The sequence below is a fragment of the Hyalella azteca genome, unplaced genomic scaffold (genome assembly GCF_000764305.2).
Source record: "Hyalella azteca isolate HAZT.00-mixed unplaced genomic scaffold, Hazt_2.0.2 contig9344, whole genome shotgun sequence".
Taxonomy (NCBI): Eukaryota; Metazoa; Arthropoda; class Malacostraca; order Amphipoda; family Hyalellidae; genus Hyalella; species Hyalella azteca.
The window spans coordinates 48,837-63,204 of NW_025939418.1; the positions used below are offsets into that span (position 1 = coordinate 48,837).

Sequence of the window (14,368 nt, forward strand, 5' to 3'; positions counted from 1 at the left end):
TGAATTGGAATGTTAAAAATGATCCTTTGCTTAAATTAATGGGCTCAAGAAACGTGAATATTTGTGTAACGAATCATGGAAACTCCGTTCGAAATTTCCTTGTCGAACATTGTTCTCAGTTTGATCATACAGCATTGAGACCTGCGAACAAATCATGATTCGAAGGAATTATATTGGCACCATATTTAACAGAATCAAATTGCCCCTTACTTTGCCACTTCAGTATATAATTCTGCATTTAACATTTTTTAATCATGCGCAAGTGTTATCCTAATAGTTGTAGGGAGATACAACTAAATTTACGCAATTCAGTAGTCATTTTAACTCAGAAATGATCATCAGAGTTAAGAACGATTTTCAAGTTTTAAATTTACTTCCAAATGGTAACGTTTTTAAACCTTTCCTTGTAATTTAAAATGTAAACTTCAAATTATAGTCGAAAGGAAAACGAAACAAAACTTACGTTCAAAATGAACACATATTGAACGTAGTTGATTTTACAGCTGACAATATCGGCATGGACGAATTAATAATAAAATGTATTGGTTAGCGAGTCAGAAATACTATTTTTAAGAGTTCATTATGACATGCTATATCTTTGTAGTTTGTTTGCGTTTTCAAGCGTTCTTTTAATTAAAGAAAACGAAAATATTGAAAATATAGCTAGTAATTAGAACTCCAATGTTCAGCACTCAAGTGCGGTATTTGGGCAAGCAGATCTTATGAGAAGATATAACCTGATATGATACCTATGGGGGCATTTGTTGAAATAATCTTTTTATCCTGCCTAGATAAGTTATTATTATCATCCGAAAGATGTGCATAACGGATTTATGTTTGTTATAGCGTTCTAATATGTAAAAGATAAACATGCAATGATCTTATCAGGTATAATATAACAGTGAAGTATATGGAACTCAATAATATCATTGTAGTCACGCATATGTAGCCTCTCAAACCCGAGTCATATATAACCAATTTCAAAACTAGTTCCATACAATCATTGAGATTCTCTTCTATTTCCATTAACTCACGGAAACAAGTCCTAAAACATTAGCTTGCAATACGAGTACGAATCGTTAAATATGAAGAAGTTTCTTGACACGCATATAAATTAACTTCATCCAATTACATATTTAAATATTAATTTATAATTTTCTTAAATAAATAATAAATATTTTATGTCGAAATTTCATATATATTGCTAATTATTTCCCTCTCTGCAAGATACCATTTTAAATATTAAAAACAACTTGATATATAAAATTTTTATGCATGCGAAATAAATTACTTTACGTTAGCAACTTATTTCAATAGATGCATATTTACCACCCCTTTAATTATCCATAGACTCCGTAGTTTATAAAAAGTTTAAGTTTTGCCTCGATAAATTTTCGACCCTTAAAATGCCTTGTATTATAAAGGTTACCAGTTTTCATTCCCAAAGAAATAACTCGTTACAGCATCTCCGTTATGTATAAAATCAGAAATAAGTATTGGCTAATAAATTAATGGTCCAAATTACTTACTTATCTATTCTTCATCGATTCATTCATAATTTACTTAAATCATTACCATTCTTCATTCAATTATTGATTCAAACTCAACAAGATTCAATCTTAAATTTCAGGCTAAACTTGCCTAACGCGCATTTCATAACCACCGAGCTCAGAAGGATGAGACGTATAACCGCTGAGCTCAGAAGGATGAGACGTATAACCGCTGAGCTCAGATGGATGAGACGTATAACCGCTGAGCTCAGAAGGATGAGACGTAGCCGCAGTAGCAGAGCAGGAACAGGCCGTACGTCGCGAGGATGCCGTAGCCAAGATAGGCGCGCGCCCGCGGCATCCACTGACCGGGAGTGCCGTCCTCCGTGTCCACGATAGCGGACTTCTGCGTGACAGAGCACTGATAATAAATAGTTTGTATTTTGAATTTAAAGGTTCATTCATTTTTAGATTTGAAATACAAACTTTTTATTATTAAAGTACTACTACTACATTCATTCATGAATGTAGTAGTAGTACTTTAATAATAAAATTGCGATTGAACTATGAAAATATACAGGAGGGTAGATTTTTTAATTTGTTCTATGCTCACGATAAATTATTGGCTATTCTAAAAATTTTGGCTCTAAATTTTCTGTTTATGTTTATTTATACTTGTTATTCCAGCTTAATATTCTTTTCACTCTATTCACAATGAAATGAGCGTATGATAGAAAATATTATCATTTCGAATAAATTTATTATTATTGTGAGGCATAACTCATGCAATCGCTCGTTCGGTCATCGCTTACAGTCACAGAGTAGTTGCACAGAAGAACCTTGAGCAGCTGCAAGAAAACCGCAGCCAGCGAGAAGCCTGCGAGTAGAAAAGATACTGAACACGTCTACATTATAGCGGGGTAACGCAACTATTGGCAGCGCTTGAAACTCTGCGAGTGTACATGTGGTCGTTTGCCGCCGGAAACTGGAATAATTATAAAAATAAGGCGTTCTCCAAACGGGGCTAAATATAATAGTAGTTGTTTACTGATCTGGAGTGGAGGCTTAAACTATGATGATCATTGTAAGTACTACTACTACTGACTACTGACAACTGACTAGTATGTACTAATACTGACTTTCGCTCTAATTTCGTAAATAAATACCGTCAAAAAGTAATCTTCGATAAATTTTCAGCGTTCTGAACTTCACTTCTGGTTTGGAGGGTTAATGATTTAGGTACATATCATGAATTCAGGTTGACATCGTCCCGGTACCATATATGGCCACTCTAATACGGATTTCATTTAGCGTCAACCTCGCATTTTGAGGACCCGCAGGCAGAGACCTATGGATAGATATTTACGTAGCTTGTCTCTAACGCCACAAATGATCGAATGAACAATTCCGTTATATTGCAACTATCGCCAGGGCTTCATAAGGAAAATGCCAATATTGATTCTTGTAAAGGCATTACTTTGTTTCGCTATTGCAGCTTTAAGCTTTTTCCACTATTTCCTTGGTGTGATTGAATTCATGGAATAAAGACGTATTTATCTCTTAATAGTTATAGCATATGCAATGAATTAATTCTTTAGTAAAAACACGTAAACAATTCTTAAAAAAAAAAGAAAATGAAAAATGTCCAGCCATCACGCATTGCATCTAATGAACAGTTCTTTGCTCTAACAAAATTTAGAGTCGCCCCAGCTTCTGGTAATCCAAATCAGAAGCTGCGGCGTCTGTAAATTTTCCCTTGTTAGGCCCTTGTCAGACTGCATTATTCTATAGAACGTTAAAATCGTACATAGATAGATTAAAAAAAATTGTATCTATGCAATCCGACCAGAGTTAAATGTACCGCTCATATTGAATATAAAAAAAAAAACACTCGAACTTAATCCTGAGGAGAACCCTGCATATATCTCACCGAGGAAGACATCGATGGCCTTGGTGTACGCCACAACAGGTGCAGAGGTAGCGAAGTTTTGCGAGCCATGAAGGATCGCCAAGAAGCTGACGGTGACAAGCAAGAGTTTGGCAACAAACTCCGTCCTTGGGATGAATTCGCTGAGAAAGGCCAAGATGACGAGGCTGACAATGGGGATGTAGATGCTGCACAAGTAAGGGGAACTGGCACGCTTCACTTCGAGGTTGACCTTGATGCAGCTGTACGTTCCTGTTAATTGGAGGGCATATCCTATGAGACATAGAAACTGAATACTGATTTTATATGCATAAAACGTCATGGATATCAACGATACAATTCCGAATAGTCTTACCACTTTTGTCGAGGATATTCGTTCTAGCGGGTGTTGGAACATTAACGGGGAAAAAATACATTTTTCATAGAAATTTAAACGAAAATTGATCTCATCGATCCAAGTTTCCGAGAATTTTAAGCAAAAAGAGTCATTGGTACTAACCCGTTGAGGTCTTCGCATCACATCGGTCAGTTGTAAAGCCATTTATGAAGAAATTACGATACCCTACTGGCGTGAAACTGATGGCTCCTGGCGTTGTGTCAAAATTCAGATTCATTTCATCCGCTGTGAAGGCATCTGCGAGGAAACAGTTCGTTTCTTTATTGAAACATCGCAGACATATTTCGGCACCGCGAATTCCCAACAAACATATCGTACATAGCTAATTTTCCGACAGACAAATGTAATTTCTTTGTATATTGTGAAAAAACTTTAACGGATATGTTTTATCAGCAAACAAAATGAACAGTTAAAGCATTTTCAATACCTACTCCAGTCTATATCTGCTCCAGCTATAGCATGTACTGAATTTCAATGCTCTCATTAACATTGATGACAAAGTATATTTCTAAAGCTGCATGATTGTGTAAAATTGAGTTAGATTTTGGCTTTTTGAATAAATTATTGTTGAAAGAGGCTTACAGCTCTCAAGGTTGAGGCCACACGTTTGGGTGTCGTGTGGGTAGCCCTGGAAGTTCATTGGGCAAGCGAAGTCGACAGTCAAGCGCGTGCTGTACATCATGTTCGGAGCGCTTCTATGGTGGGTAAACATGAAGAATTGTGAGTTTTCATTCCTGAAAACCTCAAAATTTAAATTTGTACTAGAATTTTCATTTTTGTGGCATCATTATATAAAACCAAACTCAACAAAATTGAATTAAAACTGTTATCTTTGTATTGCTACATTCTATGGCGTAGTCATACGATGGCCTTGGAATACAGTAGGTACAACTTCTATAATACCCCAAGCGTGGCTGAATGTAGAATGCGTGCTAGCTGACTTAAATAAATTTAGAGCGCAGAGTGAGAGCTAATTTTTTTTAAATACTCATAAGTACTCTAGTATTTTAGAGGTCAACAAAATCGCAAGTTTTCGCAGCAAGCACTCCTACCCAGTGAAAATTTACAGTGGCGGCAGCTTCTGATTTGGATTACCAGAAGCTGGGGCGACTCTAAATTTTGTTAGGGTAGGGTTCACTCACTGATACACTCTGATGAAGGTCTGCGCCTTGACGGTCTTCTCGCGTCGCGTGTTGGAGCCTTGGGGGAAGAAGACGTCGGGTATCCAGGCAGCGTACACGTCGCTCAGCAGCGCCCAGTCGTCCGACATTATGGAGGGACTGGTCGTCCCTGACCCGAGAAACATGGTTTGTTATCACTGAAATTCCATAATAAAATACACGCTGATGAATAGTGAAAGTAAACGGGTTCAGTATTTGTAAATATTTTTGACAATTTTACTTTCATACTTAAACTGACTATTGTGCATTAAAATACAAAATTAAAAACTGATCTCCACTAGGGAAATGAAGATATTCTTATCTAATCAACAAAACATAAATAATACAAAGATTTCAACAGAATTTCCGGAAAATTAGTTGTATTTTCTGTTGCGTTGTAGCGGCCGAAGCTCCACAGACTATCGGTCTTCCGTACCCATTCGCTAGGATTAAGTATAAATTTCCCCGTATTTCTCATTTTACTGCTGATTGCTACAATAGTATGGTGAAATTTGGGCGCCTTAAGCGATGCTTCCACCTCCAGACGCTGCTACTTTACGATCAATACGTACGTATTTATTTCAGTGGCAAACGTTGGTATTTAAATGTTGTTTTCCCCATGGGCGAGTCGCCTCTGAAGCCAATTGGCTGAACTTCCCTTTTTTACGATACAATGCATTATTTTTATTTAGTGGATTGTCAATATCAATATTATTTCCTATCAAAATTTGGGTACGGCCTAGACTTCTGCCGAAGAATCGTTACACTTGGTTAAAATTATTCGCGGTCTGCTTGGCCACCAGATCGAAATCAGTTTCTGGACATAATCTCCCTTCCAATTTTATAGTCGCCTGAGAGTATGAGAAGAGTTGGCGAAGCCGAATCACACCAGTTGCAAGCTGCCAAAGGTTTCTTTTAAACCTAGAGTCGATGTGGACCGATTTATGTACTGCGGCTGATTTATCTCGCTCCCGTTTCCTAATCGGCACCTATTTCACAGGCGCGCCCGAATCTATATCTTGTTAAGGTTTACGATCGAGCTGAAAGTTCACTTCTAAACTGCCGGCTGACCAGGGTTGAGCCAGTTTTTTGAATGTTTGACTGTTATCTATGTATATTTCACACATTCAATTGTCATGTAGAACAGTAATGTTTTTTTTTCTTAAAATGACTTTTCAATGAAAACCAGTTTTGTGCCACGAGTATTACATTTCAATGAACTGCATTATAAGCGTCATATTTGCTGCCTTATTCTTGATAAAATATAGAATTTCCCAATCCCCAATATTTACATAGAGTACAGTTATACTCCCGAAACAACATACGTTTTGATTCCTTGAGTTCAGCTCACTTACGTGTAAATGGTATGCGTGGGTCATGCCACTTCATCCTGAAATACATGTCCACCGTCAGCACCTGGAAGCAGGACACAACGATGTATTGCTTGAATGCATCACGACGAAACTATATAGCTTTCTGGATACTTTGGACATGTTGATTGAGTTGGGTATATGATTGAGAATATTAGTGTATATTTACACTGCTACACAGAGATAATATTCCAAATCCAATCCTTACTTCCTAGCTCTTATGATTCCATCACTATAAATACATGCAGGCAATATACGTGCTCGAATAACATTAGACATTTAAAGACTCATACTTCAAACAAAAAGACAAACACGCGAATTTAAAAAAATATATATTATTGATTGTCTTTGATTTAGCCTTCAATAATCATAGATGGATGAATAAAAATATAATTAGACTGCGAGTGAAAATCAGTTTCCGTTTACTGCTTCACTTTACTCTCACCTGCGTTAAGTCGTTCACTTTGATATCCCGGAAGTACAACTGAATTTCAGTATTGACTGGGCCTAAAAGTAGGAAAAAATCATCAGCATTGTTATGTATTATGAAAGTATTAGATATGTTTGTGAAAAAGTTGTTCGAATACAGGAGAAACAAATGGATAACAATTGGACACCATTTGAAGAGAGAGATAGTGACAAAAAATGAACGATGTATTTCTTAATATTCTGAATTGCGTTATTTATATTTCGATGCCGCATCTTCATAAATTTTCTTTGATTTTCTTCAAACGAGAGTTAAGCCTTTCCAACGAGAGTTAAGAAATTTAAATTTATTTTTTTTTTATACACAGTTGAAGTCACTATATTCATTCTCAAATCCATAGAAAAACTCTTCCACCAAAAATTATGTACTGCTCACCGGAGGAGTTGGTGGGCATGACGTCCTTGTTGTAGTCCTGCGGCGAGCGGAGGATGGCAAGCAGCTCCTGCGTCAGGTCAGCGCGCGCCGCCCCCCACGCGAACCTGCTCGGTCACTGCTGCCTTCAGCTTTGTTGTTATAATAACTATTATTATTCCTTGAGCTGTGCTATTATTAGAACTATTATTATTCCTTGAGCTGTGCTATTATTAGAACTATTATTATTCCTTGAGCTGTGCTATTATAAGAACTATTATTATTCCTTGAGCTATGTTATTGTTAGAACTATTATTATTCCTTGAGCTATGTTATTGTTAGAACTATTATTATTCCTTGAGCTATGTTATTGTTAGAACTATTATTATTATTTTTTTTAACTATTATTATTCCTTGAGCTGTGCTATTATAATAACTAATATTATTCCTTGAGCTATGCTATTATTAGAACTATTATTATTATTTTTTTTAACTATTATTATTGCTTCAGCTGTGCTATTATAATAACTATTATTATTCCTTGAGCTATGCTATTATTATAACATTTAATAGTGTATTAATACACGATATTTTCTACCGTCATTATTTCGCTGTATATGTATCTATCAGAAACACAGATTGTTGAGAGCGTTTTGACGTATATCTTCCTATAGGATGAATGAAACGTTTAATTTGATGAAACCTTTTTACACTAATGAAACCTTTAAATTAATATTTTTAGACTACACGATAATTAAAATTCTCAATTAAGTTCTACTTTATTCCTCATCCTAAACCCAGCATAGATTCAAATTTGTATATCATTTGAAATATTTGTTGGCATGAACTACACATACAAATTTGTCTCTTTTAGAATGATTAAGATTGAAAGAGGGAAAGAACACAACGGCGGAAAGTTGGGCATGTCTAATGTCTACCTAAGATCAATGCTAAGTAGATAGATTTCTAGTGACTATTTTGTCACAATGTATAGTACATCATTAGTGACAATGAGTTTCAGTAGAAAGTAGAAAGACAAAATGGGTCTTATGTGCATTTGCTGGCTGCTTGGCGTGTGAGAAAACGGAGGTAATAACGAACTTTATAAATCTCGGAGCTTTCAGATATTCCCTTGAAAACAATTTACAAATATGGATATTTCAACAGAAATATATTATTCATCACCTGGGGAAATTGGGATTTATGTATCCAGTCCGTTATTTTAAAGTGGGAATATATTAACTCAGTTGATGCAATTTTGACGATTATCATTATTTGTAGTAGTATAGTAGTGTCGGCTTTGATGTATCAGTCACTGTGTACATGTTGATTGTATCGGCTCAGTTGAAGATCGTAATCGAAATATGAAAGAGACACGACCAGCTGTTCTTTATTATAGAATAAAAGAACAGAAATTCGTCCGAAACATTTCTCAGTCTACACAGATGTTTTAAGAACAACACTAGTTTCAAGTGCTGCATCCAAATTGGTCAGTATGGAAAGTTGCAAAATCATCTACATTGCATGAGCGGCAGAAATAGTGGTAGAGAAGGTAAAATTTATAGGGAATAAATATTACCTTTCCCGTTAATAGATTAATGCAAAATAACATCTTATGTCGCTGAAGATGCCGTCTCAAATCTAAGTTATATTGACGTGTAGATCATGCATTGAACCAGCTGGTTAATGGTTGAATTTCATATGATCTACTTAAATCGTTGTGCGACTTCTAAATCTTTGTTAGATTTTCACATGTTTCCAAATAAAATAAATGATTTATAATAAGCGTAAAGCCATGCATCACTGCACCGGAAGTTGCATAACAAGAGAGATGCGACGATGAGTTGCGGTATCACAGCCATCTTGGTTGTGGTATTGCAGCGACCTGTGGTGATCAGCACCTGTACAAGAAGAGATACAGATTTTATTTTTTCTAGATCTAGATTTTTGCTTACAATTTAAAATGATCTGTAATTAATACCACCTACATAATGAACAGTATCATTTATATTCTTCACGAGGATATTAATGGAGTTTAATTTATTTGGCAAAAGTTTCGGAAAGTAATGATGTCTATCGTTTGTCAAAATTCTAATGGAGGAATGAGTAAATAAGAAATACCAATTTATATATCTACGTTAGAACCACCAATCATAAATTTCAGAGGTAGACAAGCATTTGATAAAAGATACATAATGCAGTTTGTACGAAATGATTACAATCATGAGATACATATTAGGCAGGTTTTGGGACTGTTCGCAACTTTATAAGCTCGAGCCAGTTCCGTGTGTGCTTTTTCTTGGCCTAAGCAGAGTATGAAACAGGCATTGCAGCAATAAGTAAAATAGAATAATGCATCCTAGCACAATGCAGACTAAAGCATACCCTAACCTGTATGCAACAGCGAAAATTCAGCAATACTGGTATGCAACGCAGACTGCACCTTATAATCAGTACTAAGTTAAAGCACGATTCAATTGAGTCAATTCTAATACAATCGTACTGGATCAGTATGATTGCTTCACACAACAGGATGATGATGTGTTCTTTGTACTGCGCACAAGAGTGCAGAATGAACTACGCAGTTTAACATCACAGGATGTCAGAAATGACATAACGCAAGCAGCATCCCGGATGAACACCTGCAGATCTGGCGACTCCGTCCGCAATCCTGGTTTAATACAGCTGAAGGAAATTGTGTGATGTGATCATTACTTATAAACGAATTGGATCTTGTTGAGAATAAGCAACCCAGTATGACCTTGTTAAGACTAAGCACCGCAGTAAACTACTCAGACTAAGATTTTTAGCTTATCATTTGGGATATAATGTTTTGCAATGTATTTTTTACATTGAATTGTAGTTCTTACAAAAATGTTTAAATAGACCTAATTTGATTATATAATTCATTCAATTAACCTTGTTAAGAATATACACCTCATTAATGTTTTTGTTAAGAATACGCACCCCAGTAAGCACTCAGTAGCACCCCAGTCTCGGGTGCTTATTGCTAACAAGATCCAACGAATTTTATCTGAATTTTTGCTCTTGTTTATCATATAAATGCAGATCTTGCTTGCGAGTAACTTATTCTATTTGAATAGGTTTCCTGCAAAATGGCTGGCTCTTACCCAATAGGTGGTTTCTAATGGATCGTAAAAATTGACGAAATGAATGTTCACTTTTGGAAATCTCTAGAGTTGTTTACGCTCTTGTTGCGTCACTTGTAAAGTGCCAATTACATTTGGTGCTTTGTACAACAAGAAACGCCCAAACCGAGAACTGGATTCATCAACCTTGATTAAAGCTCCTATCTTTACAATGGCTTTAGTCTGAACGGAAGAATGCAGCAGCATGATATCTGGAAATCAACTGGCATTGTTTAAAAAAAACACAAAAATATTCAGGATTGTTTCTTGTTTTAGTCCGACATGCGGACACTTCAATAGACAACTGAAACGGTGACGCTTTTCGCCAAAAATATTTACTGGCTTAGTTTTTCTCCATGGATACTCAAATGAAATCTTTTTGGACATGCGCGTCATCTCTCTATAATCACTCATTCAGTATAACCTCACCTTCGTACATTCTGTTCATTGGTATTTTTACTATGGTACAGCAAGCTGCATGAAGCAGGTACAAGTGCGTACATCAATAATTTTAAACTACACCATCTAATTTGTTTTCTATGCCAAATATTTTCTGGTAAGAAACGTAAGTTTGATATAAATTTATCTACATTCTATATTTTGATATAGTCGGTGTGCCTATTTTTGTTAATTATAAGTACCGCCAAAAAAATCTAGAAAAATTTGAAGATTTGCTGGAAAATAAATTTTTCACTTGATATTTTTGAATTGACATGATATATTTCAAGTGCATTTATGATGCCTAGCTTGATTAAGAATTTTTTTCTGGTATAAAATTTATTTGAAACGGTGGTACTCTAGAGAAGAGACAACAGTTTCTGTGATTCATCATTCATATGATTGCAGTGTGACCTCACGTAGTACTTCCACCTTTAATAAAATTGGCAGAAATTTTATGATATGGAAAATTCTCGCTCGTCAATTTTTTGGCCTGTACAAGACATTTTGCAAAGATAATTAGTTTTGTTTCAAACTCTGGCTATCGTATTCAGGCATGATTTTATTTCGTGGTTCTCATTAAAATTGAAAATATAAGGTGTCTATGCTTATGAAAAATTCCAAATATTTACAACAATTTTAAATTTTGGTAATCGGAAATTTGACCATGGATGCTAACTTAGTTGTTAGATTTTATTTCTTTGAAAGTCTATCAATAACAAACGTTTTATATATGCAAATTATTTCTTCACTACTTGTACTACCATGTTGAAGCCGCATGAGACACGCCTTGGGACAGTGGTGGAGTTTTTACTTTAAATATTTTGAGGTTGGAAATTTCTAAGTGATTTTTTCAATAATGCATGAAAGCTCAATATTTTTCGCTAGGGTTGAGGAGGATTCATTTTACATAGTTACCTACCGTATTGATGATGAGGATAGACGACACTGAGGTATGAGGGAGAGAGACCCCGAATAGTAACTGTCCCGAGAATGGCATGACAACCCTCGCGGTTGTCCTCGACCTTCAAATATTACCCTCACAGCGCCACAGCAAATGCTAGCTGATTCCTGTCCTCCCTCGATTATTAACAAACTGTGATGCCTAAGCGTACTATAGTTTTATCGTTTGTATTAGGAATAATTGGCACGGGAAAAGACTTATCCTTCGAGGCAATCACCTCTCAATACTAGTTTGAAAAGCCGTCTTATATAGACGCAGTGAAAAATTGGGATGACTTATATAATATTACTGGCAGTCACCTTGGTATTAGTGCATATCTATTCCGCAATCGTAATCGACTTACTCTGTGGCTGAATCGTGAAAGAAACGACTTCTACTTCGCTTTCCTGTTCCGCGAAACTAATTCACTCTATTCTTAGCCTCTGTGTTTACTAGCTCAGGTACGCTAACAACTGAAACGAATCATTATTAAATTAGTTTCCTTTCAAGCATTACGGAATAAAAATATCAATGAATTTTTACTCGGCCGGAAACTTAATTTATGTATGAAAGTCACATATGGTTTCATGAACGAATAGGAAAAGTCATAGTTCATGATGGATAAACAGAAGCAAATGTGATTTGGAAATCAAAATTTTTAACTCCAATAAATTTTTTAAATACTCAGTCAGGCGAGATTTGTTAGCTTCAAAAATGAAATAAATGTACTCTAAGGGGAAGGAAGGATTTTAGTAGAATTTACAGACGAAATATTTTCACGAAGACGTTGAAAGGAAATGAGTTTTTTAATTAGCACGCTTCAGAAAAATTTTGGAGTGGGAGAACTCAAATTAGCGGCTCTGAAGGCTGCCAGAAGTTCGGTCTGTTCTGCGAGTGTTATTAAAAGTTCTGTGATGACGCCGACAAAGGGGGAAATTACACGAAACTTTCTTGTTAAGAGATTCAGGCTGAGCAATCCTTCGTGCAAGGCAGGAACAAAAAGTGAATGTCGGGTCAAAATTAAAATTCTTGCTCTGAAAGTGCCACATATGAAATTAGTGAAAACGGCTTTAAATTTATGAAAATTTTAATTCATTCCTCTTTTAGACGTTGCAGGTTTCCGAAAAAAAGTTGACATCCCAAACATATATCATGATTAATGTGTAAACATAAAGAATTGAATTCCATCCTATGTCTGTTTACAAACTGTTTTTATTTGAGGCTAATGCGAATCTTATAAGATCTTTTAAGAGGTAAGAATAAAGTAAGCAAAAAATAACGCATTTGTTGCATGTTCTTCAAATCCAGTCATATGTGGGAAGCTGGATCTAGAACGTAAAAATGTTGTCTGGCCCTTATTATTTGCACAATTTGCATCTCAGCACGCAACGCTCTCAGAATGAGAGGAAAATGTTTTTTTTCACTATTTCTGCGGGAAAATTGTGTTAAAATTTTGAATGTTACATTTAAATCTCAATTTCTGCGAACGGGGGCTTGAAACACGTTTATATCAGATGGTGTGAGTTGATTGGGATCGTTAATAAATGCAATGTCTGACTCGGATTGTTTTATCGATGGGAAAAAAATGTTTCAAAGAAATTGTTTTCAACCACGGGATTGTTAGAACGATTGACTCATAGGTCATCATAACTGAAATAATTCGAATTTCAAGGTCTCATGCGTATTTCCCGAAATTGGGTCATTAAAAATTTTCGCTACAAGATTATGCTCATGGTTATTGAAGTTGTAGTATCATATGGAATTACATATACGTATAAGTTAACATCATTATGAGATAATTACCAGGATAATAATTGAGATGACACGAGAAATGATTTTATTATGTAATCAAGCAATAATTAAAACAAAGAACATTTAATGCCCTGGATCAGCAAGTGAATTGAAGTATAGTGATATTTATCTGCCTCTGTATGGGTCATCCAACTTCTTCTTCATTTCCTTGTTTAAACTTAACATAACATAACATAACATAGTGATGTCGGCGCTGAAGTGTAGGCCTGATGTGGCCTGTCGCCGATTCTTTTCCTTTTCGTGCCTTGTTCATAGATCTAAACTCGTGTCATTTGACCGGATCTTTTCATGACTGACGATAGTTTGAAGTAGCTACTAGACTTCATAATATTGAAAAACAATGATTGGTGGTGGCTTTTGCCCAACGGAGCCTCGTGGCAAAGCTCATCTATCATTGATTCTTCACTAGTAAACACAAGATCTAGAATATTTGGGGTCTGTTTACCCCTAAAATGGGTTGGCTTGGTGATGTTCTGGATGATTAAAAATGAGTCTCGCAATAATACTTCATAATTTTTTTGATGTACTGTATGTATGTATGTAAAATAAAGCTAACCGATTACAATATGTAATAATGAAATATCTTGCAGCCAAAGAACTGTCGGCAAAATTCTGAAACACTTTGAATTTACTGTGTAATTCAGCCGTTAAAACAGTTACGGGTCCTCGCTTGCGGTGGAGCCTGAGCGTTTGATCTCTGATTGCTCATTAGCTTCTAATTATTTGCATTATTGGTACACATTATTGCAGGTCATCTCAACGAACGGCAGTACATTATTGCAGGTCATCTCAACGAACGGCAGTACATTATTGCAGGTCATCTCAACGAACGGCAGTACATTAT

The 14,368-nt window shown here is 35.7% G+C and overlaps 1 protein-coding gene across 1 annotated transcript; it reads right to left on the reverse strand.

The window, feature by feature from the left end:
• Positions 1-1,243: 1,243 nt before the first annotated feature.
• LOC108669251 (glutamate-gated chloride channel) lies at positions 1,244-11,747 on the reverse strand. Its single transcript, XM_047881976.1, has 11 exons — positions 11,692-11,747; positions 8,992-9,083; positions 7,207-7,310; positions 6,790-6,851; positions 6,330-6,390; positions 4,957-5,104; positions 4,397-4,509; positions 3,917-4,051; positions 3,421-3,669; positions 2,303-2,367; positions 1,244-1,911 (listed from the first exon to the last, which is right to left on the reverse strand). The coding sequence occupies exons 2-11, from the start codon at positions 9,042-9,044 to the stop codon at positions 1,759-1,761; spliced, it is 1,143 nt and encodes a 380-aa protein (XP_047737932.1). The 5' UTR covers positions 9,045-9,083; positions 11,692-11,747; the 3' UTR covers positions 1,244-1,758.
• Between the last annotated feature and the right edge of the window lie 2,621 nt (positions 11,748-14,368).

Coding starts and splice junctions, on each gene's coding strand:
- LOC108669251 (XM_047881976.1), bottom strand. CDS start 9,044: ATGGCTGTGATACCGCAACTCATCGTCGCATCTCTCTTGTTATGCAAC. Junction 6,852..7,206: donor CATGCCCACCAACTCCTCCG/GTGAGCAGTACA, acceptor TCCTACTTTTAG/GCCCAGTCAATACTGAAATT. Junction 1,912..2,302: donor TGTGCAACTACTCTGTGACT/GTAAGCGATGAC, acceptor ATTTATTATCAG/TGCTCTGTCACGCAGAAGTC.